At 51.3% G+C, this 24711-nt stretch overlaps 1 protein-coding gene across 2 annotated transcripts; it reads right to left on the bottom strand.

Annotated features, from left to right (window-relative positions):
- Positions 1–1668: 1668 nt before the first annotated feature.
- On the bottom strand, positions 1669–10577 carry JPH4 (junctophilin 4). Of its 2 annotated transcripts, XM_067739875.1 has the most exons (6): positions 9677–10385; positions 8598–9148; positions 7083–7854; positions 3894–4012; positions 3007–3539; positions 1669–2077 (listed from the first exon to the last, which is right to left on the bottom strand). In XM_067739875.1, exons 2-6 carry the CDS (start codon positions 8974–8976, stop codon positions 1994–1996), a joined length of 1887 nt encoding a protein of 628 aa, XP_067595976.1. In that variant the 5' UTR covers positions 8977–9148; positions 9677–10385; the 3' UTR covers positions 1669–1993. The 2 variants fall into 2 exon arrangements, with proteins under 2 accessions (XP_067595976.1, XP_067595973.1); XM_067739872.1 differs by lacking the exon at positions 1669–2077 and having other exon boundaries at positions 2686–3539; positions 9677–10577.
- Between the last annotated feature and the right edge of the window lie 14134 nt (positions 10578–24711).

The following is a 24711-nucleotide window of genomic DNA, read 5'->3' as shown; positions in this document are numbered from 1 at the left end:
GCCGTTCACTTCTCAGGCGGCCTCAGCTTCCCCACACCAGGACGCCAGCCCTAACGCCAGCCTCACCTGGCTTCAGTCTCAACTCCGCTCCTCTCCCCACAGCGCTTCCTGGTACTAGCCCCGTCGAGCGTTGGCACTTGGTTTGGTCCTTCCCTCTCCCCGCCCCCATCACGGGACCCCGCCCCTCCTGAGCCGACCAGCAGAGCAATCTTGAATCCTCTAGCTCAGGCCTTCCTGGTTTGGAGTTGAGGGGAAAGAACTCTCAACTATTTAGGGCCGGCGAGAGTGTAATAACAGGCCTGGGGGTCCCCAAGAGGGCTCCTTTACCCGGAGAGCCTCTGAGAGCTTGGTTTGAAGCCATCACACCCAAAGGAGAGGACAATTTCCCCCCCCTTTTTTTGAAATTTTTTATTAATATATTTTTTTTTGTTAAATTTCTTTGTATATTTTTTTTCCTGCAAGACTTGGTGTTGGTGGCACTGTTGTAGTTTAACTTCAATCCCAAATTCCATGAAATACAAATTAGAAGTAAAGGTTGAGAGGGGAGGAAGAGGGAGGCAGGCCAAGGAGTAAACAGAGTTTGACTAGAAAAAAAGAAGAGTTTGTGTGTGGTGGGCATTCCCAGGCAAGGCCATTCCTTGAGGGAGGGGGTTGGCAGGCAGCTTGCCTCTGCCTCATGCAGGGGAGGGAGGAAAGATCCTCTGGGGACCCTACAGTACCCTCTTCCTAGGGCTTCCTGCCCCCAGGGGAAAAGCTAGTACCAGGGATCAGCCACAACCTCAAACAGGGCTCTCCACCCACCTCTCGCCCGGGTTTGACTCTCACCTCTGCTGTGCCTGGAAAGTGTGTGAGAGACTGGCTTCCTTTGATCCCCTCCTTCTGTTGGTTTCCCATTTCACAAGATTCTGATATGATGGGGGAAGGGATATAACCCACTTAGGGACTACTAAACAGCTTCTGCTGCCCTGTGATTTCTTATTAGCTTGTCTGGTTTGTTCTCCAGAAATGCCTTCCCAGCCACTACTGCCAGAGTTGGGGAGTGGGGTCCTTGCTCAGGTGCCTCTAACCCTCTGCAGTAGAAATGCCTCCTTCAGGTCCCTTAGAAATTTAATCAAAGGCCACACGTGAGTCCAGACCAACCAAACAAACTTTTAGGGGGAGAGAGAAAGGTGGGAGAGGGTGGGCTTGGCCGCATTGGACATTCTCTTTCCTTTACACGTTGCTCTTGACGTGGCATGCCACCCTAGGGGGTTGGATGAGGGGCTGGCTGTTGAGGAAAGAAAGAGGGAGAAGATGCTGGGGAGCCATCCTACTTTTCCTTCCCCTCATCTCCTTCAGGGAAGGATGGAGCTCGGGAAGAACCTAGCTCAGTGCTTGGAGGTGAGGTAGGATCCTCCAACGTCAGAGATGGAGGCTGCACCCCCTCCAGCTTTATCACTAGGCCTCAGAGGGACGCCAGGCCCCTTGGGTCAGGGAGTCACAGCAGCACGGCCAGTGCCTCGCCCAGGATACAGTCTTCTCCCGTCTAGAGTATACCCCTTCTCCATTTTCTCCTTCCTTTCTGCTCAGCTTCTGGGAGACTCCTCAGGACACCAAACCCCAACCCTCATCCAAGTTCAGGTCTAAAGAAAAGGCAGGGAGGGTGTGGGGCAATGGTCTGACTTAGAATTGTGTGTCTCAGAGAAGAGAGCGACTCTGAGCGAGAAAAGCCCTTCATATGTAAACAATCTAGAGAGAGGAGAGAAGGGAGAGAGAAGAGGTGGGTGGGGAAGGGAGTGAGGAGGACGGAGACAGAGCCAGGAGGGATGAGAGAATCTGAAAGGAGAGAGGGAAAGAAAAAACAAGAGAGAAAACCAGAGGGGGACAGAAAAGAAAGGGAAGCGAGAAGAGAAAGAAAAGAGAAAAAACAACCAGGAGGAAGAAAAGAGAAAAAGGCAGGTCAGAGGAGTGAAGAGGCAGCAAACCAAAGCCAGAACTAGGCCAGGCAGGAGCCTCAGGTGAGGAGCTGGGAGAACAGGAATGCCAGGCTGAGGTCCAGGAGGGCCACGGCTCCCACCACCAACGGGTTGGCAGCTCCCTAGAGAGATGGGGGAAAATGCAGTCTCAGTGCCTGAGGACCGGGTCCAGCGACGGGTCCCACCTTCCTGCCCTGGCTGAGGTGGCAGAACAGAAGGGTCCCAGGCACCTCTCCTCAGAGGCCAGAGCAGGGAAATCTCCAACCTTTGCTTTGGATTGCAAAACATTCCTCTGCTCCCAGGCAGGGCCCCACCTTCTCTCTGGCTCCCTCAAGTCAGCCCATCCTCCCTTCTCCTTCCACTCCCCTCCCTGCAGCACGTGGCCCAGGCAGAAGGTGCCTGGCCTTAGTATCAGACGTTGGCAGCAGCAGCCTTTACTGCAGTGAAGCAGAGAGGGGATGAAGGGGTGAGGATGTGGTTGCTAGGAGACAGGAGAAGGCCTGGAGTCCAATCAGAGTGGAGGGTACTGGGGAAACTCCACCCCTCCCTGTTTTCTGCCTTCTTCCCTATTTCTCTTCTTCCCAGGAGAGGGAGGGAGAGTCAGGGTAGGGAGGGAACAAGCTTTTCCTTTTTTATTTCTGGGCACCAAAGAGAGAAAGTGTGGAGGTGGGGGTGGAGGTGGAGTAGGAAACCAGGAGCCGGAAATGATATGAAAGGAGAGCAGGCAAAGATGTTCTGGCTGTACTGTTAATTATTCGTAACCTTGGTGAGTTACTGTAAGTGCCTCAGTCCTCCCGTGTGTCAAATGAGGGAGTTGGACGTGAAGGTCTCTAAGGTTCCTTCCAGCTTGCAAATTCTCTATTTTTTTGAGGTGGGATATAGTCCAAGACGGGGCAGGCAAAAAGGAAGCTAAGTGCAAATCAAAGCCCCTCAGGGGATCAGAGAGAAGTCTGGAAAGGATGAGAGGCCAGGCTTTGAGGAGAAGAGGGACCAGGAAGGATGGGAGACTCAGAGGGCACAGGGCAGAGTCGGGGAGGGGAGGGTCTCTCACCGGCTGGGCGGGCCTCTCGGACGCAGCAGCCTCCTCAGCCTCTTCCATCAGGCACCCGGCTTCAGGACCCCTCGAGGACAGGCCCCTCAGGACTGGCAAGGCTGTGGGCTCCGGCTCCGAGCGCCCTGGGGTCCTCATCTGGAGCAAGGGCTCTTCATCCTCCCCTTCCTCCTCTCGAAGACTTCCGGAACTGTCGCTGCAGCCTCCGAGGAGTGGGGAGCCATCTCTGGGCTCTGGTCCCTGCAGCCCAGCCTCATCCTCTGCCTCATAGCCAGCTAGTTCTTCTGCCTGCTCACCGGGGCCCCCCCACTCCTCAGGCCAAGCTTTGGGGCTGGAGAAGGGACCTCGGTCCCCTCCAGAAGGCAGTGGGCTCCGGCAGGCAGGGGGTCGCCAGGGTTGGCGGGAGGAGGCAGGGCTGCTGGGCAGTTCAGGGGAGCCCTCTGAGGGGGTCAGTCCATTCTCGTACACCCCAGGGCTGTCCTCATCCAAGGGCTCTGTGTCAGAACCTTCTGAGTCCTGCCTGGGTCTGCGGCCTGGGGCAGGGATAGCTAAGAATCAGAGGGGATGAACTGGCCTTGGGCTGCAGAAGCTACAGCTGTATCCCCCTGCCTGGGCGCCTCCCAGGACTCTGGTACCCCCAGGTTTACAGCCTCTCATTGCCAGACCCCAACCCCCTAGTCCTATGACCCTATTTCATAAATTCCTACTTCGCTCCTCAAACAGCTGGGCTGGTCCCCACCCCCTGTCCCCGTAGATCCTCATACCCTGGCCTTTCCCGCCCCCGTCCCCTGCAGGGATTCCCTTCCCCTTTCTCCATGCCCAGGCCCCCCAGCTCCCCAGGAAGCCACCCCCTCCCCCGGCCCCGCCCCAGGCTGCCCACGCCTCACCTGGGGCCTCCAACATGGGCTGCAGGTCCTGGGCTATCAGTTTGGCCATTCGAGCTGCCTCCACAGCCTTCTCGGCGACACTGCTGGCTGCCACTGCCTTTAGAAGGGCGTCTGCTGCCCTGTTGGGTTCCAGGGACACTGTCTTAACAGACCTACTCCAGTCCCTTGGCCCAGGTCCCCACTGCATCACACCCCCCAGATCTGAGCTCACCTCTGGACTCCTCACCCTTGCTCACACTCTGCCAGCTGCTCCCCTTCCCCGGCAGGGCAGCCGGCCTTCGGTTTCCTCCCCTAGATCTGGGCCACGCTTGCTGTCATCACACCTTCCTGCTCCTCTCTCACTCCCTCCACCATTCCATCCAGTAGTAACACTTCCCTTCCTCCAGCTGCAGGGCCAGGCCCTCCCCACTGCCCTCAACTCTGTTATTCCATCCCTGTCCTGCTCCCTCCCAGTGACAAATGAGGCCTCACTCTCTTAGCACATCTCTCTGCGGCTGCACCTGCTTGGTGCTCACAAGCTATGCCTCTTTGCTGTGTTGCTACCTCTTGTTATGAGAATTTTACATCTTGTTTTCTTCAGCCACTTCTGTTATCACATCATTCTCCCTGCCCCCGATCACTGCCACTGCCCCCCGCCCCATTTCCTCATTTCTGAGCTCTGGAACTGGAGTAAGGGTGGGTCTGCCCTTTCTGCTACTGTCTATTCCCTCTCCCTGCTAACATGCATGCTTTCTCACCATTGTGATTACACCTTCTAAGAGGTGAGCTCTTCATCTCCCTTCCACAACCCCCCTTCAACCCTGCTCTGCTCCTTAGTTACAGGTAACCTTGAAGCATTATCAATCCTTTCCCCTCTGGTTTTTCTCAATTCTCCATCTGATGTCAGATGTTTCCTCAATTTTCCCTTCCCTTTTACCTTCTGCTGTTAATCATAGATGTCTTGTAATTACTATTATTATTTAACATCTTTATTGGAGTATAATTGCTTTACAATGGTGCGTTAGTTTCTGCTGTATCACAAAGTGAATCAGCTATACATATACATATCCCCATATCTCCTCCCTCTTGCGTCTCCCTCCAACCCTCCCTATCCCACCCCGATGCCTTGTAATTACTAAATTAGTTCTGTAATCTTGACTGAAGGTGGGGCGTAAAGGATCAGAGGTAGAGGTAATCAGATATACTTGCCAGGGGCTTGAATGCGTCAAGACCCATGACTCCCTCTGGCCCTGGGCCTGTTGTATCTGGTCTAAGAAAGCAATCTACGTATGGGGGTAGGGAGAAGGGTCATGGTGTCCCCTGTCATCTTAGGTCTACTTCCTCTCTATATACCTTGGGAGATATGGTCAGCCTCCTCCCCTCAAACCTGGTGGGTCAAGACCTTTAGAACCTGCTTGGAGGGATCTCAGATAACCCTGCTCTTCTGTCTTAGGGCTTTCAGGATCTATATGCCTAGCCCTGTCCTGAAACTGAGCTGGTCTCAGAGCTTAAGGCAGGGGATGAGGATCACCGTTTTGGGTTGCATTGAGTTCTGTTGGCAGCCAAGAAACTGCAACATTGACAAGGTCCTGTATTTTTGACTTTGGAGGGTATGGTTGATCAAATCCTAGCCAGTAGACCCAGTCAGTGCTCAGGCATCAGGCCAGGCTCAGGCTACCTGGCAGAGGCACCTACTGCTGGGGCCCTGCTGTTTCCATGGCAACCAGCAGCCAATCAGGTTTGCCAGGCCTGTTGCTGGGGAGACCAACCAGCCTCCTCCCACTGCCTGATCTTTCTGGCTACTGAGATCAGTTTTTCCTGCACATGCCCACTCCCCATCCAGCCTGAAGTGCTCCCTGGTGCTCTGCCCTCCCCCTTCCCTGGCTTAAGGCCCTGGACTCTAACCATCCAGACACTTGGATATATCTACAGATAGACATTCTCTGGTTCAGGCATCTACTCTGGATATGACCTGTTTACTCACTCACATACACACACACACACACACACACACACCCCTTGTCACCCATTTTACAAACTCACTGAAGCATATTTGGACGTATCTTGACTTTTCATCCTCTGAAACACTCTCAAATTCAAACAAGATCCTTCAACTGTGCCCTCCCTTTTAAAGAAAAACCAATATCTAAAAATTCCTATGTGTAAATTGTATAAATCAGGGGCTTACGAACTCCTCACAAATAGATTTTTGGTTTTCTTTAGTCACAAGCCATATGCAGCTATTAAGCACTTAAAATGTGGCGAGTCTAAATTGAATGATGTACTCTAAGTGCAAAATACATATTAGATTTCAAAGACTTAAGAAAAATGGGAGGGGGGATTTAAAATCTCTCCTTAATTATTTCATATTGATTTTAGGTTGAAATGATAATATTTTGGATATATCGGGTTAAATAAAAATATATTATTTAAATTAATTTCATTTGTTTCTTTGTAATTTTTTCATACAGCTACTAGAAGATTCAAAATTATGTACTAGGCTTACATTATATTCCTACTGGACTGCACTGCTTTAGATAATGAGGTTCCTGATGCATGAAATGTAATCTGATTTGCAGAAAGAAAATTTCATTTATAGGCAAGTCTCCTCCCCTTCAACCTTTATCCGTTGGGTTAAGGGAGGCAGAAGAGACAAAGCTGAGAGGGACTATCTTTTCAGGTGGATAGATCAGCTGTACAAACTAGACCTTCCCAAGGCCTAAGGCTGAAATGATAGCAGACTGTGGGCTGGCTTGGATGTGGTTACTAATGTACGCTCCCTGTCTCTCTGCTGGGGGCTGCTGCTCCCAGCAGCAGAGTCCTGGAGGCCGGATCAGCTACAAGAAGAGGAAGACTAGCGACATGTCTGAGTTCCAAGAGGTTTCCTGGGCCGGCACAAGGCAGCGCTCATTGCTACTCCCACACACAACGACACACATCCCCACAAAAGACACTGAGACACGCTTACAGTCTAACAGGGCTTTCCTCAAATACCCAGCCACCCACAGTTACACCCACGTCCACCTGTAGCCTCAGATATAAACACCTCAAATACCCAGGGCTACAAATGCCTGGCCCTAGGCCTGCTCTTCCCCACCGGGCCCTAGGCCTTGTGTCTTGGTCCTCCCTCCTTTAGGCATCGCCCCCTTCCTTATCCCCAGGGTACCTTCTCCCTTTAACCCCGCTACGGCCTCTGCACCGGGTGCCCACCTGGCAGCGGCGATCTCCTGGCGCTGGCGGGCAGCGCTCACGGCTCGACGGGCGCCCTCGACGGCCCTGTCCACCTTCTCCTTGACTTTGCCCCGCCGAAGGGCCAGAGGAAGAAGGCTGCGCACGCGCCCCCCGTGCACCAGCCGGTTGCGCTTGTACTTGCCCTCCTCGCGGGAGCCGTCGGGGCGGGTGGTGCGCCCGTAGCCGTGCCGCCGGTTGCCCAGCCACTCGCCCTCGTAGCGCAGCCCGTTGGAGCGCTGGCTCACGCCGTAGCCGCTGCGCCGGTCGGCGCGCCATTCGCCCGCATACACCTCAGTGGCCGAGCCCTCGATGAGGGCGGGCGGCGCCGGGGCCGGGGGCCCGCTGGCCTCGGAGCCTGGGGGTCCCGTGCTGCCCACCTCGCTGCTCACCTCGCTGCGCAGGGAGCCCCTCTTGCTGCCCAAGGAGCTTCGGCGCCCGCCCGCCCGAAGCCCGCTGAGCAGCAGCGAGCGGCGGAAGAACCCGCCGGCCGCGGGGGTGCGCTTTCGGCAGGCCGCGCTGTCAGCATCCCCAGGCCCGGCCAGCACGAAGCCTCCCCGGGAGCCGGAGGCCGGGCTGCCTCCTTCGTCGCCGGTCAGGGGCAGGGGCGGGGGCGGCGTCGGGGGATCGCTGTGGCCCGAGTCCAGGGAGGTGCGGCGGGGCGAGCGCAGCAGCGCCGCCTGATGGTAGGGCACACTCTGGCGCACCCCGTAGCCGTGGCGCTTCCCAGCCTGCCACTGGCCCTGGTAGGTGCCTGCGCGGGGCGGGGTAGGAGGGAGAGAAAGAGTCAGGACCCGCCGCTCCTTGCCACCCCCAGCCCCATGCGCCCCTGGAAGCCTAAGAGTCGGGTGGGAGCAACTGGCGTGGAGGTCGGGGAAGGGCACTAGGAGCCGGGGACAGGCCAGGTGGGGTCGGAAGGTGTGGAAGAGCAGAGGGAAGACAGGCAGGGAGTGGGAGATCCGTGGATTAGGGCCGTGCAGGTAGACAGGGGAAAGGGGGAGGGACAGACAGGCTGGGGTGTGTGAAGGACAGACAGTCCAGAGGGTGTGAGGGACAGGTTGACGGGGGTGTATAGATGGCATATGACAAGCAAAGAGAATTGTCAAGGGCTGACTGAGGAAATGTGAGGGGACAGGCAGAGCAGAGGTGTTAGGGACAGGCAGGTGGAGAGGGGAGGTGTGTGGGACAGGCAGACAGGGTGTGTGTGGGGGTTAGGTAGATGCGGGGTGTGAGGCTCAGGCAGACAGGGAAGGGGTGAGGGCAGGCAGATTGGGGAGAGGGAAAATCAGGCAGGGGACAGACAAATAAGGAAGGCGTGTGTGATGATGGGAGGAGAGGGCAGAAAGATGGGCGCAGGGGCGCATATTGATAGGGGAGGCGTGTAGGATAACAGCGGGGCACCGGGGGTTGTATGGCTGGGGAAGGCATACGCGGGGCAGGCCAGCGGGGAGGCGCACGCGGACGAGCAGACAGACAGTAGTGGGCAGGGCCCCGCACCTCCGTCGGAGTAGGTCTCGGTGCCGTAGCCGTCCTGGAAGCCGTCCTTCCAGAGTCCGGCGTAGCGCAGGCCGGACACGCTCTCCCACACACCGCTGCGCCCCTTCAGCCCGCCCAGCCACTCGCCGCGGTACGTCCAGCGGCTCTTGCGCTCCACGCCCAGCCCTTCGCGCTTGCCCTGCTGCCAGTGGCCCTGGTAGCTGTGTCCGCCGGGCCCCGTGAAGACGCCCAGTGACTCGAAGCCCTGCGCCCAGCAGCCGCTGTACTCGCCCTGGGCGCCGGGCCCCGTGCACACGCCGTAGCCATGTGCCCGCCCCGCCTCCCAGCCCCCCACGTAGCAGCCCCCGTCGTCAAAGTCGAACTTGCCCCCGGGGGACATGCATGTAGTTGGCGCGGCCTCAGCCCCCCGGTGGCTCAGCGCATCCTGGGGCTGGAGAAGCCGGCTGGGGGCCTGGGAGCCGGGCGAGGCCTGGGGGCGGGGGCAGTTAGACCGGGGCCAGGCAGGGGGCGCCCAGCGCGGGCAGGCAGGGCCGGACCCTCATCCTGAGTGGCTGCGGAGAAAGAGGGGGGAAGTGGCGAGCGAGGCCCCTCCTCTTTGCCCGTCGCTCCCTGGCCCAGTGGCTCCGGAGCCTCAGCACCGCCCCCCAACCCCCCACCCTTCAGCAGCATCTTCCAGCAGCTCCCAAGCTTTGGAGGCACGGGGCTCCCCCATCCTCCGTTCTTGTAGAGGGCCCCTCCCAGGGCTTGGGGTCCTAACCCCAAGCAGGAGTGCCACTTCTCCAACCTGGAACCCCAAAGCATCGAGTGAGGATGACAGTTGCGGGGGGGGGGTGTCCTGGGAGGGGGCTGGGCAGAATCGTAAGCCACCCGCTTCCCTGGCTGCTGTCAGGACCCCTCTACCCCGGTTCTTTGGCTTCCCTGGCAAAGGTCGGGGGTGTGGGTGGGTTGAAAACATAGGGGGGAGATCGGAGCAAGGTGGGCAGAGGATATGGTGGGGGAAAGGATGGGGGAGGCTCTGCAGGGGAAAGGCGAGGGTGCGGATGGGCAGACGGGCAGAAGGGAGGGGGCAGGTTACTCACCATGTGGACTGGGGCTCAGGCTGCCTCCCAGGCACAGCATCCATGGCAGGACACCTCCACTCCCACCTCGCCCAGGCAAGACAAGCCCCCTCCCCTTCCGGAGAGACTGCTCCAACCCGGAGAGCCCAGGTGGGGGAGCCGCAGGAGAGAGTCCCCTCTCTCCCCAGCCGGAGGAGCAGGCAGTGGGGGGCGCGCGAGGTGGTGGCAGGGGTAGGGGGAGATGAGAATAGTGTAGGGGAAAAAAATCTGCCTTGGATGGAGGTCAGGAAGAGGAGCTGGGAGCTGGATGGGAAGAGAGAGGGGGCTATCAAGAGGGGGTGTTTTTATTATTTTCTTCTTCTTATGGTTGGGAGAGGAAAAAAAAAATCAAAATTCTGATTCCATCCCAGCGCAAATCAATGTTTGCTCCATCCCAGCATCACGGGGGAGGCTGGGCCAGGCAGATTTAAAGGGGCAGGGAGAAGAGAGGAGAGGAGAGGGTGGGGAGAGGAGAAGACGAGGAAGAAGAGACAGTGGCGGTGACAGCGTTGGGGGGCGGGGATGCCTGGGCAGAAAAGGATGGGTGCCTGCTCAACCTGCGATGAGGGAGGAGGCAAGTAGAGAGGAGGATGAGAGGCACAGAGACCCCCAGGGTGGAAAGAAACCCTGGGATGCTGGCAGGGAGTGGGGTGAGGCTGAGGGGAGGGGAGAGGAGCCAGGGGGAGGAGACTGAGCTGAAGATGGGGAGGCTGGGGGAGGTCGAAGCCAGCGGGGGGAGGAGAGATGCTGGCGAGGCCGGGAGAGGGCGAGAGGAATACAAAGAAAGAGGTGCAGGGGTGAGAGCTAAGGCAGGGGGAGATACTGTTGGAGAGGGAGAAAGGGAGGGAGACCCATTCTGGGGCTGGTGAGGGATGGCAAGGAGAAGAGAGGCAGGGGAGGAGGAGAAGGAGGGAGAAGAAATAGATATGGAGACTGAGAGAGCAAAATAAGGGTTGTGAGGGAGGGAGAAAGCTCTGCACAGGGAAGGCGGGCTTGGGCAGAGACATCTATCTAGCCAGGAAGAGCCCAAGCAGGGGCTGGAGGGCCGGAAGTGGTGTTCCCGGGGCCCTGGGGAGAAGGATGAACCTGCCAGCTGCTTGGACTGAAGCCAGGAAGCCTTTGGGCCTGGACGCCTGTGTCCACCAAGTCCACTGTCCTCCCTAAGAAACTGCTGCAGGGGACCAGGAGGCTCCCCACTTGTGCTTTCTGAGCAAGCTTGAAATGGGACCCTTCCAGGAAGCCCGGACCCACAGTGCTTTTCCAGGCTGCACCACCTTCTGCCCCCCACCAGCTCTTTCTCCCTGGGTTCTCCCTCTGACAGAGGTGGGCAGACATGAGGGGGTGTATTGGGTTTGAATGGGGAACAGGGGGTCATGTTTGGCAGCGCCATCAAGATGCTGGGGCTTTGGAGTCGTCTCTTTTGCAAACCTAGAGGCAAAGACACATCTGAGGAGGGCCTTATCGTGGCAAGGCCCTCTTCAGCCTTCCACCGCTCCCTGACCATTCACCCGAGGGGCAGCACATCCTGGGCCTTCCCGTTTACAGACAGAAGTAGGCACATACTGTCTTCCCTCCCCTCAGCTTACTTAGATGCTGCATCTACCCTGCCCCTAAGCATTTAGGAAGGAGGACACCATCCAATTACAACAGGGTAGGCAGTCAAATGCACTCAGGTCCTTTTCTTTCTTTCTTCCTTCCTTTCCTTCTTTTCTTTCTCTCTCTCTCTCTCTCTCCCCCTCTTCATTTCTTTGTTTCTTTTTCTCTCTCTCTTTATTTCTTTCTTTTTTGGCCGCTGGCAGGATCTCAGTTCCCAGACCAGGGATTGAACCCAGGGCCCCAGCAGTGAGAGTGCCGAGTCCTAACCACTGGACTGCCAAGGAATTCTCTGAAGTGTGTTTATTTTCATACCAGGTCTGGTCCACCCCATCATTTTACTGGAAGAGAACTGAGGCCCAGGAGGGGAGATCACTCACCCGAGGTCACACAGTAGAGGTGGCAGAGCTAGGATTAGAACAGGCTTCAGACCTTTTGAACCCTGTAATTCTTCCCAGAATTCCTTGTACTTGGGAACCTCTCTTAAACTCAGGAGATCTATTTTTGATTATGGTGGTAAAATAAAGAGCATGAGGTTTGGAATAAACAGGAATTTCCCTTGCACTTTGTTTTTCTAAAGGTGGATATGAGGTTTGAGAAACATGTAAATTTTAAGCCTTTAGGGCTGGGACCACATCTTCTAAGGATGTGGTCGCAGCACATGGCACATGTCCTAGCGTGGAACAGGGCAACTGTGGGTCTACTTGGGACAAGGGTGGTGGTGGAGAGGTTCTTCCTTCCTCCTTCCCTTCCTTCCTTCCTTTCTCCATTCATCAAACATTTATATAGTTTACTGTGTACCAGGCACATTGCCCTGGGCTACAGATCTAGCGGTGAACACTGCAGTGCCTGCTCTCACGGAGCTCACTGTCTAGTAGAGAAGACAGACAACTAACAAGCAACGCTAGAGTAGTTTGTGTTACGACAGGGGTAGAAATAGAGAATAGGGTGGAACCTAACTTCGGCTGGCTCCCTAGGGAAAGAGGCATTGAAGAGGAATCCAGAAGGAGTACTGGGGCAGGCCCAGCTGCATCGCATCACTCACCCCTAGATATTCAGGCCTTTCTTCTCCACACAGTGCCTTGTACTATTCAGACCCTAAGATTCCCCTTTTCTCCAAAAAGACAAAGTGGGGGTGGGGGGGGGCTGTGAGGAAACGAGAAAAGAAAAACAAAGCTATGGACCTGAGGAGATGTGTGCCCTGTTCTTTAGGGAAGAAGGATGGCAGAGTAAGTGGACGGTGGGGAGCGATGCTTGTTGGTAGGGTGGGTCGGTACTGAATTCTAAGCTGCAAATCAAGGTATAGGTCTGATGACACCCTGAAGAAGTCACTGGCAAAACTACCCTGGCACTTGTGGGGCTCACAAGTCTTAGCCCCCCCATATTGCCCTGAGAGAGGCAGTTTTCCAACCACTCTCTGGTCTGTCCCTACAGGTCCTATAATCCCTTCTTTTAGGGTAAAGATGCTTTTTTTTTTTTTTTTTCCTTTCGGAGGATGCACTGGTTTGTTCTGCCACAATTTACCAATGCCTGGGGGTCATAGAAAAGGAAAGCAACATGAAGTGAAGCAGCTCTGGTCTTGGAGCTGCACTGTGGGTGGTCCTCCACCTGCATTCCTTCATTCAATCCTCACAACAAAACCTAGCTGTGAGCAGCCCAGGCTGGAGGCCAAGAGCTGGGCTTGCAAAGATGGACAGACCTCAGTCTGAATCCTGACTCTACTGCCTGCTAGCTGGGTAAACCTGAGCACATTCCCTAACTTTTCCAAGCTGCAGTTTGTGTATCTCTAAAATGGGAACACCCTAACCTATCCCCCAGCTTATGGTGAGGATTGAAATGATCATGTATGAATAGCACGTGTGATTATATACAGAGGGAAAAGCACCTGGTCTAGTGCCTTGTACATAGTAAATGCCCAGTAAATGGGGCTTGAAAAATAGGTGGCATTATGCCAGTCTTATAGGTGAGGAATCTGGGACCCAGAGGTTAATTTGCTCAATGTTGCACAGCTAATATATGGCAGCGTTTGGAATTGAATATCTATCAGACTCCCAAGTGAGTATTATTTTAACAAATGCAATTTGGGGGCCTATTTCTAAAAGTAAAACATGCTGATTGTAGAAATAGGAAAATAAAGCACAATGTCAAGGGTAAAAATCACGCATAGTCTCACCGCCTGACAAACACTTGAGCGTATTTTCATATTGTCTTCTCTTCTACGCATTTTTTATTTAACATAATCAGCTAAATGATTCATAGACAATTTTGTATCCTACTTATTTGCTTTGCATTACACTGTAAGCATTTTTTCATGTCATTAAAACATCCTTGAATTTTTAATGGCCGCATAATATTCCACTGTTTGGATGCAGCATAATTTGTTTAACCATTCTAGCATAGCACTTTTATGCCATTTGCACAGTTTTTGCTATTAAAAATTAACATCTTTGTTTTTGGGCTGCGCAGCAGGGCTTGCGGGATCCTAAACAGGGATTGAACCCATGCCCTCGGCAGTGGAAGTGCAGGTTCCCAGCCACTGAACTGCCAGGAGATTCCCAAAGCATTTTTAAAAGAAAGCATCGGAGATACAAAGATTTGTATAAAAGATGTTAATTTCTGGCAGTTCCCTGGGGGTCCAGTGGTTAAGACTTGGCACTTTCACTGTGGTGGCCCAAGTTCAATTCCTGGTGGGGGAACTAAGATCCCACAAGCTGTGCGGCCCAGCCAAAATAAAAATAAAAACAAAAATGCTTTATCATGGAAAATTTCAAAGATATACCAAGATAGACAAAAGTAGAATAAAAACTCCCATGTGCCCATCCTTCAACTTCAGCAGTTATCACTTTTGGCTAATCTTATTTTCTCTTCTGCCATTTATTTCAAAACTTAGGTATCATGTTATTTCAGTCTGTGGTTTCTTGAAGTTGGATTCTAACAGTATTAACAGACCCAGAATTGCTGGATGAGAGGATAGAAACACTTTGTAAGATTTTGGATTTATTTTGCTAGAATCGCTTCCAGAAAGGTTGTACAAATTTGTACTCACCCAGTGAGAGTGCTGGTATTATTGCATATTGCACCCTGACCTGTATTTCACACACACACACACACACACACACACACACACACACACCCCTTCTGCCAACTTGACAGGTGAAAAGTGCTTTTTTTCATGCACATCTGTTTGATTGCCAGGCTTAGACTGAGAAGGCACTGCAGTGGAGTGAACCCCCTGAAGGACCCTTAGAAACATGCTGATACCTCCTGGGGACCCCAGCCAGGGCCTGTAGGCTTGAGGGTTCATCTTCCAATTGAGCTGCCCCCTCTCCCCCGCAGGGCAGGGAGGAGCTTGGGAAGCTCTCCCACCTCATCCCACCGGCAGCCACCAGGGGTCAGGATGGGGCCAGAGATCCCCATGGTGGGAGAGAGGGTAAGAGTGGCCTGCGTGGCCAGACACTGCATTTCCTCTATTTGGCCCCTGCTGGCAGGACACACAGCTCCCCTCTGCCTATCAGATCATGGTTCCAGAATGTTCTTCCCTGCGTGACCACCCCTGCCTCTCACCGCTCCCGGTTTTGGCTTGCTGAGAAGGGAAACGGTGTTTGAGAACTCGTTTCTGCTTCTTTCTCCACACTCTCTGTGGGACTGGGTTCTCTACGGAGCAGGGATTTTTAACCCAAGGTCTATGAACTGAGGGACCCAAGGATGGGCCTTAGGGACTGTGAACCCTCTGAAAATGGGCAAATGGAGCATGGATATCCATTTTTTTCCCCTCTGGGGAGAGGACAATAGCTTTCATGAGATTCTGAAAGGGGCATCCATGCCCAGCAAAGTCCAGCATCTTCTGGTACCCCCCTCATCCGTCCTAAGCCCATTTGTTTCCTATGGTGGCTGTGAAGGGAGCAGCCTGGTATTGGAAAGAGAAGTAGTCCTGGGGGTTATGCTACGGGGTTGGGCCTTCTACATCATTCAATGGAGCTGAGAGAAAGAGTCTGAATTTTCCCTGGGATGGGATGGGGAGGACAAAGGGAGACGGGCAGTCACTGGGACTGAATTGGATTTGGGTGCACATTAAGGTACCATGCCTCACACTGAGGGGCACATGATTGTATGCTTTAAATGATCTGTGCGGGGAGCAAAGGATCAGGGGAAGCAAGGCCTGGGATCACCCAGGCCATTGGTCTTGGAGCCTGTACCTCTGAGCCATGGGTGGCGGCAAGGGTAAGATGCCCAAGAGGTAGAGAAACCAGCCAGGTGACATTCCACCAGGGCACTGCTCTGTGTCTTATCTCATCACAACTTGCTCGAAGTCCTAGCCCCTGTACATGTGTGGATGGGAGATGGGGTTAGGACCCCCAAGATCCCCAGAGCAGTGCAGGCTGGCTCTACCACAGAGGGAGGAGCTGGGGGCTTGGAGAGGCTGAGAGTCAAGGCTAGAGTCATCCAGCACATCAGATATGAAGAAAAACCTGAGCATTCCTAAATCCCACACGAATACCCTGGTTTATCTCATAATAATGGTTTATATTTGTACATAAAGGTAACCTGAGGATACAGCAAATCATGATCATTACCCACATCCCTTTCTGGCAGCAGAGGAGGAGGCAGCCAGTAGAGACCTCGTGGCTAAACCACAATTATCACACGGGTGTGAATACACGGCCTTCTGCTTCGGGCGCCTCAGTATCTGATGTTCACTCCGCACTCAGTTGCCCCCTCATCTTATCCTCCAGGGTGGAATTTCACCTCTTGCAGCTGCAACTGCTATTTCCCACAGAATTTCCTCATTAAATGGGAAATTAGCATGTGTGAAAGACAGATTAACATCTAGTTGACTCTTTCTCTCGGATGAAAATAGAAAAATGGAAAATATATTTTAAAAGTGACATCTTCGAAATAAAACGGGAACGACGATTCAAAACACCGTGTGCCAGGAATAAATGCAGGGAGATAAGCCTCTCCGTGAAATTCATGTTCAGGTAAAGAGGTTTCTCCTTCTGCCCCTTGGAGCTGGCAGAAAGGTACGCCACGCTTTCCTCCCTTTGCCCTTGTGCGCTGCCTCCTTCCAGACGTGACAACCACAGGCTCAGTCCCTGCTGTTTACGCTCTGGTCCTCCTGGACCAGGCTGTTCTTGGGAACCATAGAGAGTAGAATGTGCCCTTGTAGTAGCCTTAGGTGGGAGAGCAAGGGCATTCACACCATTAGTTTAGCCTCCCCGCCTCCGCTTTGCCTAACAGTGTCTCTGCACAGGCACCTTTACCTATTCAATCTGTAATTTGAGTCATGGCTTTCCAGCAACTCCGGAAGAGGTGGTGGTGCAGGCTGATCATGATGTGAGACATGGAGAAGTTGAGGTCGATTTCACCCTTCAGTGAGGACTGAGCAGCCACTGTGTTCCTGGTTCCGTGGTGTGGGAGGTACAAAGGGAAGCTTCACACCTGACAGCTTCACACAGCTGGTAGCTCTCGAGCTGGGGCCTGAACCAGGGCACCTCCCAGCCCCTTCCCCTCCCTCGATACGCAGTGAGCACCCCCCTGAGAGAGAGGTGCATTAGGTATCTTCCTGTTAGCACTGGCTGCTTGAAAGTGACACTGACTAGGTGACCCAGGAAGAGGGCAACATTAGGATCCGGATTCTTTTTGTTTCTCAGACCAGGTGGGAGATGATAGTACTAACCGGTTAGTACTAACCAGTACTAACTAACAGATAGTTCTGTCCTAGGTTAGCGGTTCTCAAACTCTGGTACGCAGCAGAATCAGCCAGAGTGCTTGATCAAACATAGCGTGTGGGACCTCACCCCCGGAGTGTGATCCAGAAGGCTGCGGTGGGACCCAAGAATTTGCATTTCTCCTGAGTTCCCCGGTAAGGCTAATGCTACTGGACCAAGGAGCACACTTTGAGAACCACTGCCCTAGGCCTTACAGCTCCTGAGTGTAGAGTCATGGCTTTAGAGCAGTTTCTTTGGTTTCTAAAGACTGTGGGGTTTTTTTGTTTGTTTTTTGTTTAGGTCGCACTGCACAGCTTGCGGGATCCTAGTTCCCTGACCAGGGATCGAATCTGGACCCCGGCAGTGAAAGCACCAAGTCCTAACCACTGGACCGCCAGGGAATTCCCTAAAGCCTGAGTTTTTTAGCCACTGCACACACCGCCTCATGGCAGACTTTTCCATGAAGATTCCCCCGAACCCTGCCCTTGGGGGGGCACGCACTGGGTGAGGAGGGCAGTCAGCCTCTCTCTAATCTCCCTCATCACACCCATAGCTTTCTCCCCATCTGGAAAGACCTGTCCCAGCCTCCCAGCTCTTTTTCCTTGTGGCTCCGTCACCCTGTTGGGAATATCTGCCTAACAGCACGACTCCACCCTCTCCTCTGCTCTCAGTTCTGGGAACCATCCTGGTCCTACCCTGCAGATGGGAGGAGCGATGGTGCTCATTGGCTAACTTGGCTTCAAGGCCACGCGGTGGCTGGTGTTGCCGTGATCCTGTTGTTCCTTTGTGCTTCCAGGTCTGTCCTTGTGACTTCATGCTCCAGACCACCTAGGGACCGAGGACCCTTCCCCGGCGTCCCTGGTGGCCAGACCTCTCTTGTGCTGACCTCCTGCTCACTGGACTCTTGGCAGGTCCCCTCCTGCTTGAGTGAGCGCTGTGTGTAAGGTAGGGCCGGAGCTGCCCTGAATATGTTCAGAGTGACTGGACATTCATCCCTGGGGAAATGTCTAAGGTCATAATCCCATCCTTGGAGCTGGGCTACCCTTCACCTTACCCACCACTGTGTCCCTGTGCTGATAAGCTACAGGAAAAGCAGACTAAGTTGGCTTTTATTGCTAGTATTTAGTGGTGATCCTGGTACCTCTCCCCGATCAGAGCAAAGTCCTGGGGTGGGAGTGAGGGAGTAGCGTGACCTTGTAGTATAGCAGAAAGCATCACGCAGGGACAACGTGAATATTGGGACCCAGATGCCACATCCGGCAGCTCCAGTGCCTAGTAAGGCTCCCACTGCAAAAGGCCACTGTCTCATCTTTAATAAATCAAGCATTAGATTAAGCACATTAGAAGGCCAAGTGTCTCTTTTCTATTTCTGGCCTTCAGACACTAGTGACAGTGGTGACCTCAGGCTGCGGACGGGAAGGATGGTTAAAGGATTTGTGGCCCCAAACCCTTCCCAGGAGAGCCCTGAACAACTCAGGAGAGTCTGACAGTTTTCATTTTGGCTGATGACACACCAGGCTCTCTGTCTTTGCCTTGGTTCAGATTTGATTTCTGGGCCTTTGTCTCTATGAGCTTTACCCTTGAACAGCCCTGTCTGTCACACTCTTACAAGTTTCTGGACGGCTCTCCAAACAGAACATGGGACTCTTACGAGGGCCATAAAGTAGGAGAGTTAGGAGCACACATTCCACAGCCAGACTGCCTGGGCTTGCCTCCCAGCTTCACCCTTTACAAGCTGTGTGACTGTGGGCAAGTTGCTCTGCCTCTCTGTTCCTGAGTACTCTGAAACAAGGAGATGTTTATAGTGCAACTTTTTAGGATTGTGGTGAGGATTAAATGAGTTTACCTGTGTAAAAGTGCTTTGAACAGTACCTGGTATAAAATAAGAGCTACATAAGTGTTATTATTATTTGCTTAGGGAGCTTATGCTCCAGTAGCGGAGGTAGTAAACTAATAAACAAGAAAAAAATGTGAGGCAGTGACACGTGCTATGAAGAAAATAAAAGAGAATGGTGGGAGAGACTGCTGCCGAGGGTCCCCTTGTACCAGGTGGTTAGGGAAAGTCTCTCTGAGGAGGTGACGTTTATCGACCATAAAATGTTTGTGGGAAGAGCTTTCAAGGAATAGCAGATGCAAAGACGGTGAGGGCAGGTTTGGGGCAGAAAGAAGCACGGGGGTGAGGGACAATGCGGATGAGGTGCTCTGAGAGATACGCAGGAGCCGGGGGCTGCACGGCTTTGTGAGTCAGGGAAAGGATTTAAGTTTTGATTCTAAGTGGATTCTAGGTGCAATGGGAAGCCACTGAAGAGTTTTAAACAGTGGAGATTTATGTTTAAGAAGATAACTCTAGGGAATTCCCTGGTGGTCCAGTGGTTAGGACTCTGTGCTTTCACTGCCGAGGGCCCAGTTTCAATCCCTCGTTGGGGAACTAAGATCCCACAAGCCACGCCATGTGTGGTCATAAATAAGCAAATAGATAAATAAGTAAATAAATAAAAAAAATTTTTAATTAAAAACTAAAAAACTCTAGTTGCAGGGTGGAGGGAGAATGGCTTATGAGGGTTTAGGAGAGAATGAAGGAGGTCAGTTAGGAGCACTGCATTCATAGTATAGACCAGAGATGACAGTAGAGGTGGAGAGGAAGAGAGGATTTGAACTGTTTTGGACGTGAAATCAACAGGACTGGCTGATGGATTGTTTATTTTTGTTTTTTTTTTGTGGCCTCTCCCGTTGCGGAGCCTGTGCTCCGGACGCGCAGGCTCAGCGGCCATGGCTCACAGGCCCAGCCTCTCTGCAGCATGTGGGATCTTCCCAGACCGGGGCACGAACCCGCATCCCCTGCATCGGCAGGCGGACTCTCAACCACTGCGCCAGCAGGGAAGCCCATGGCTGATGGATTGGCTGTGGGAGTTCAGGTGCAGAGAAAACTCAAAGGCAGCTCTCATGCATTTGGCTGGAACTCCTTTCTGAGATGGGGAGATATGGAAAGCCAGGTTTTGGTGTGGGTGGGAATCAAGAATTCTACTTTTGTCATGTCCAATCACTTAAGCTCTGTGATCTTCAGTTTCGTTATCTAGAGTATGAAAATAATACTAATGTCTCCAGGGGCAGAAGATTCCTGCGCTGGAGAGAATGGGTTTAAATCCCAACTCTTCCATTTACAGGCCTACCTCGTTTTAGTGCACTTCGCGTTTATCGTGCTTCACAGGTAGTGCATTTTTTACAAACTGAGGATTTGTGGCAACCCGGCATTGAGCAGTTCTATCGGTACCATGTTTCCAACAACATTGGCTCACTTTGTGTCTCTGTGTCACATTTTGGTAATTCTTGCAATATTTTGAACTTTTTAATCATTATTTTGTTGTAGTGATCTCTGATGAGCGATCTTCGATGTTACTATTGTAATTGTTCTGGGGCAACATGAACTGGGCCCAGTTAAGACAGTGAACTTAATCGATTGTTGAAATGACAACAAAAGACTTAGAATACGACACAAAGTTAGTTGACAAAGCAGCGGGAGGGTCTGAGAGATTTGACTCCAATTCTGAGAGAAGTTCTGCTGTGGGTATCAAACAGCATCGCACGCTACAGAGAAATGGTCTGTAAAAGAGTCAATGGATGCAGCAAACTTCATTGTTATCTTATTTTAAGAAATTGTCACAGTCACCCCAGCCTTCAGCGGCCACCACCACCCTGATCAGACAGCAGTCATCAACACTGAGGCAAGACCCTCCGCCAGCAAAAAGTTATGACTCGTTGAAGGCTCAGATGATGGTTAGCAATTTTTAGCAACTATATATATATATATATATATATATATAGGTTGTGCTGCTGCAGGGCATGTGGGATATTAGTTCCCTGACCAGGGATTGAACCCATGCCCCCTGAATTGGAAGCGTGGATTCTTAACCATTGGACTGCCAGGGAAGTTCCAGCAATAAAGTATTTTTAAATTAAGGTATATACTTTTCTTTTTTTAAGGTATATACTTTTAAAAAAGTTTTTATTTTTTTCTTCCAGTGTTATTGAGATGTACTTGACATACAGCACTGTATAAGTTTAAGGGATACAGCATAATGATTTGACTTCATATATCATGAAATAATGATCACAGTAAGTTTAGTGAACATCCATCATCTCATATAGTTACAAAATTAAAGAAATAGAAAATAAATTTCCTTGTGATGAGAACTCTTAGGAGTTACTCTCTAACAACTTTCAAATATAACATACAGCAGTGTTAATTATATTTATCATGTTCTACATTACATCCCTAGTACTTATTTATCTTATGTCTGGAAGTTTGTGCATTTTGACTGCCTTCATCCAGTTCCTTTTTCCTCCACCCCTGTACATGTTTTATTTATTTATTTATTTATTTTGCGGTACGCGGGCCTCTCACTGTTGTGGCCTCTCCCGTTGCAGAGCACAGGCTCCGGACGCGCAGGCCCAGCGGCCATGGCTCACGGGCCCAGCCGCTCCACGGCACGTGGGATCTTCCCGGACCGAGGCACGAACCCGTGTCCCCTGCATCGGCAGGCGGACTCTCAACCACTGCGCCACCAGGGAAGCCCCCCTGTACTTGTTTTAAAGACATAACGCTATTGCACACTTAACAATATAGTGTAAATGTATCTTTGGATGCACCAAAAAATTCACGTAACTCACTTTATTGTGATATTCACTTAATTGTGGTGGTCTGGAACCAAACCTGCAGTATCTCTGAGGTATGCCTATATTGGCTGTGTGACCTTGTGCAAGTATTTATCTGTGTCTCAGTTTTCTCATTTGTGAAATAGGAATGATTATAATACCTACCTTAAATGGTTGTATGAGGAGTAAAAGAATTAATATTTACAAAATGCTTGGAATAGTTTCTGGCACATAGTAAAAGCTATACTAGCTATACTAGCATTACAGAAATATAAAAACAAGTAGGACATAGTTGAACCTCATATTAGGTGAGTGGTTCACCTCCCCCAGATAATCATTAACCATTGTGACAGAAAAAGAAAGAAAGAAAGAAAGAGAACCCTGTTCCTTTTGGAGTATACTAGATAGATTCGACCAATTCTACATAATCTCTCCCAGAATATGGAAGAGGAAGGAAAACTTCCCAATTCATTTTATAAAGATACTATTACCTTGATACTAAAATCAGACAAAGACCGTAGGAAGAAAAAAGGAAAGAAAAAGAAAACTATAGCTCAATAACCCTCATGAATATAGATACAAAAATAGGTACAAAAAGCCTTAATGAAAAATTAGCAAATAGAATTCAGCAATGCATAAAAACCATTATACATCATAGTCAACCAAGGATACAAGGCTCATTCAATATTCAAATATCAATCCATGTAATTTACCATATTAACAGACTAAGGAAGATTGTTCTATGTTTTAAAAGTGTTATAGTTTTATGTTTTACCTTTATTTATTTTTTTAAAGATTTTCTTTTTTGACGTGGACCACTTTTTAAAAAGTCTTTATTGAATTTTTTACAATATTGTTTCTGTTTTATGTTTTGGTTTTCTGGCCGAGAGACGTGTGGGATCCTAGCTCTCCCACCAGGGATCGAACCCTCACCCCCTGCACTGGAAGGCAACGTCTTAACCACTGGACAACCAGGGAAGTCCCCAAGTTTTACCTTTAAATCTGTGTGCCATTTTGAATTAATTTTTGTGTACCGTGTGAGGTTTAGGGGCAGGTTGACTTAATGGACACACCTGGAGCTGGGAACCTGGGAGGGAGCAGCTGAGAGTGGGAGGGCAGGAGGGAGCACAGGGGGTGAGTAGAGTCCTGGGGACATCCTTTATATTACCTTGTGAAATGAACACCTTACTGATTCTTAGAAAAATAATATATGACTCGGTGACAGTTTGTTGAGTCAATATTTAGGATTGACAGGGAGAATATATTCTCAGGAAAGAGGAGGATGGGGGTAAAAGGCTCTGGAAAGTCCTTGATATGCAGCCTTGGAGGACAGGCTAACAGTCTTCTCCTTAACGACCTGTAATTTCCAGGGGCCTGACCTGTACTCAGCTGGGGAGGCCTTGGGGTAGATAGGGATTATCTACCCTATAATAGTTAGGGTAGAGTCTCGGAGAGGAGGAGGGTGGAGCTTTTTGTCTGTGGGGGGATGGCAGGAAGTGGTGGCCGTGTAGGGAGCCTGCCCTCTGAGTAATTTTCCTTGGGGCAGGAACAGGGTGGTGGGAATCTGAGGGGAGCCCTGTCAAGGGCCTGGCTCTCTGCCCGGGCTACCCGCTCTGGACTGTCGCAAGGCTATCGTATTGCTCTGCCCGGCAGGTCGCCCGGTGGACTTCTTAGATCTGAGAGGCTGGGGGCAGGAAGGCTGATGGGGAGTGGCTTCAGGAAGTCTCAGGCAGGTACAGGCTGGGAGGTTAACATCTTAGAGAAAATGGAAGCCTCCACCCCATGGGCCTCACGGAGTTTGGGGGCAATGGCACCATGTTCCCTTCTCTGATCTTTTGTAAGGCAGGAGACTGCATCTTCCCGATTCACTGCAAACCACAGGGCGAGTCTGGGACGGAACCTTCTCCAGGCTCCAGCATGGGGTGGCCAGAAGTATTGGGGTTGGCCGTGTAATGTAGGGAAAAGAGTTGGAGAAGAAGTTACCGTCTGATCAATTCTGGGTACGCTCCAAGCACGCTGCCTGGTGCTTCAGACATTACCTGACTCAGCCCTGCAATAATGCTGGCCATATCATCACCTCCCCTACATTTGACAGATGAGGAAACCTATGTGCTGAGACTCTTAATGTTCTCATCCTGTCAACAGTGTGTTCTGTTTACCTGTGCCAATGTCACCGTGTCTGATTCTGCAGGCCTTGTCACAGTGGGTCTGGCATAGCCGTTCTGACTGTGCTTTCTATTGACGATGACAAACCCAGGACTTCCTTTTTTTCTTTGGCCACTGCACCGTGTGGCTTATGGGATTTTAGTTCCCCGACCAGGGATTGAACCTGAACCTGGGCCCTCGGCGCTGAGAGCATGGAGTCCTAACCACTGGACAGCCAGGGTATTCCCCCCAAAGCTTCCTGATTTATCTGCATCCAATGTCAGGCACTGTCACCCAGCCCTTTCCCCTGATACATGAATCTAAGCCACCTGTGATAACCACTAATTACCCCTGTATTAGAATGTTTTCCTTGAGTAAAAAGATTTTCTTATACTGTGCACAAAGAGATATGTACAAAGATGCTTATTACAGCATTGCTTACAGGACAAAAGGGAACATTCAGAAATTGCCCATCAATAGGCAAATAGATAAACCAGGGAAGGCAGGGTTCTCAAACTTTTCTGTCTCAGGGGCCCTGTAGGTTCTTAAAAATTACCGAGGACTCCAAAGAGTCCTCAGTAATTGTGAGTTATAACTGTCAATATTTACTAAAATAGAAATTAAAACTGAGAAATTAAAAATTTTAACTTATTCATTAAAAACAATAAATTGTTCACATAAATAACATTTTCAGCTTTATTGAGTTATAATTGACAAAAAGAATTGTAAGATATTTAAAGTGTACAATGTGATGATTTGATATATGTATACATTGTAAAACGATTCCCCCCATTGAGTTAATTACCACATCCATCATCTCACATAATTATCCTTTTTTTGGTGAGAATATTTAAGTTCTACTCTCTTAGCAAATTTCAGTTATACAATACAGTGTTATCAACTATAGTTACCATGTTA

The sequence above is a fragment of the Pseudorca crassidens genome, chromosome 1 (assembly GCF_039906515.1).
Source record: "Pseudorca crassidens isolate mPseCra1 chromosome 1, mPseCra1.hap1, whole genome shotgun sequence".
Classification (NCBI taxonomy): Eukaryota; Metazoa; Chordata; class Mammalia; order Artiodactyla; family Delphinidae; genus Pseudorca; species Pseudorca crassidens.
Note: the sequence above shows the minus strand (reverse complement) of the source record. Positions and strands in the feature narration are given on the sequence as shown.

Bases quoted from the DNA above. Each gene is read 5' to 3' on its own strand.
- JPH4 (XM_067739872.1), bottom strand. From the start codon at position 8,976: ATGTCCCCCGGGGGCAAGTTCGACTTTGACGACGGGGGCTGCTACGTG. The intron at 4,013-7,082 runs GTGGGCACCCGG...GGAACCCAACAG, and splicing joins CAGGAGATCGCCGCTGCCAG to GGCAGCAGACGCCCTTCTAA. The intron at 3,540-3,893 runs GTGAGGCGTGGG...TCCCTGCCCCAG, and splicing joins GCCCATGTTGGAGGCCCCAG to GCCGCAGACCCAGGCAGGAC.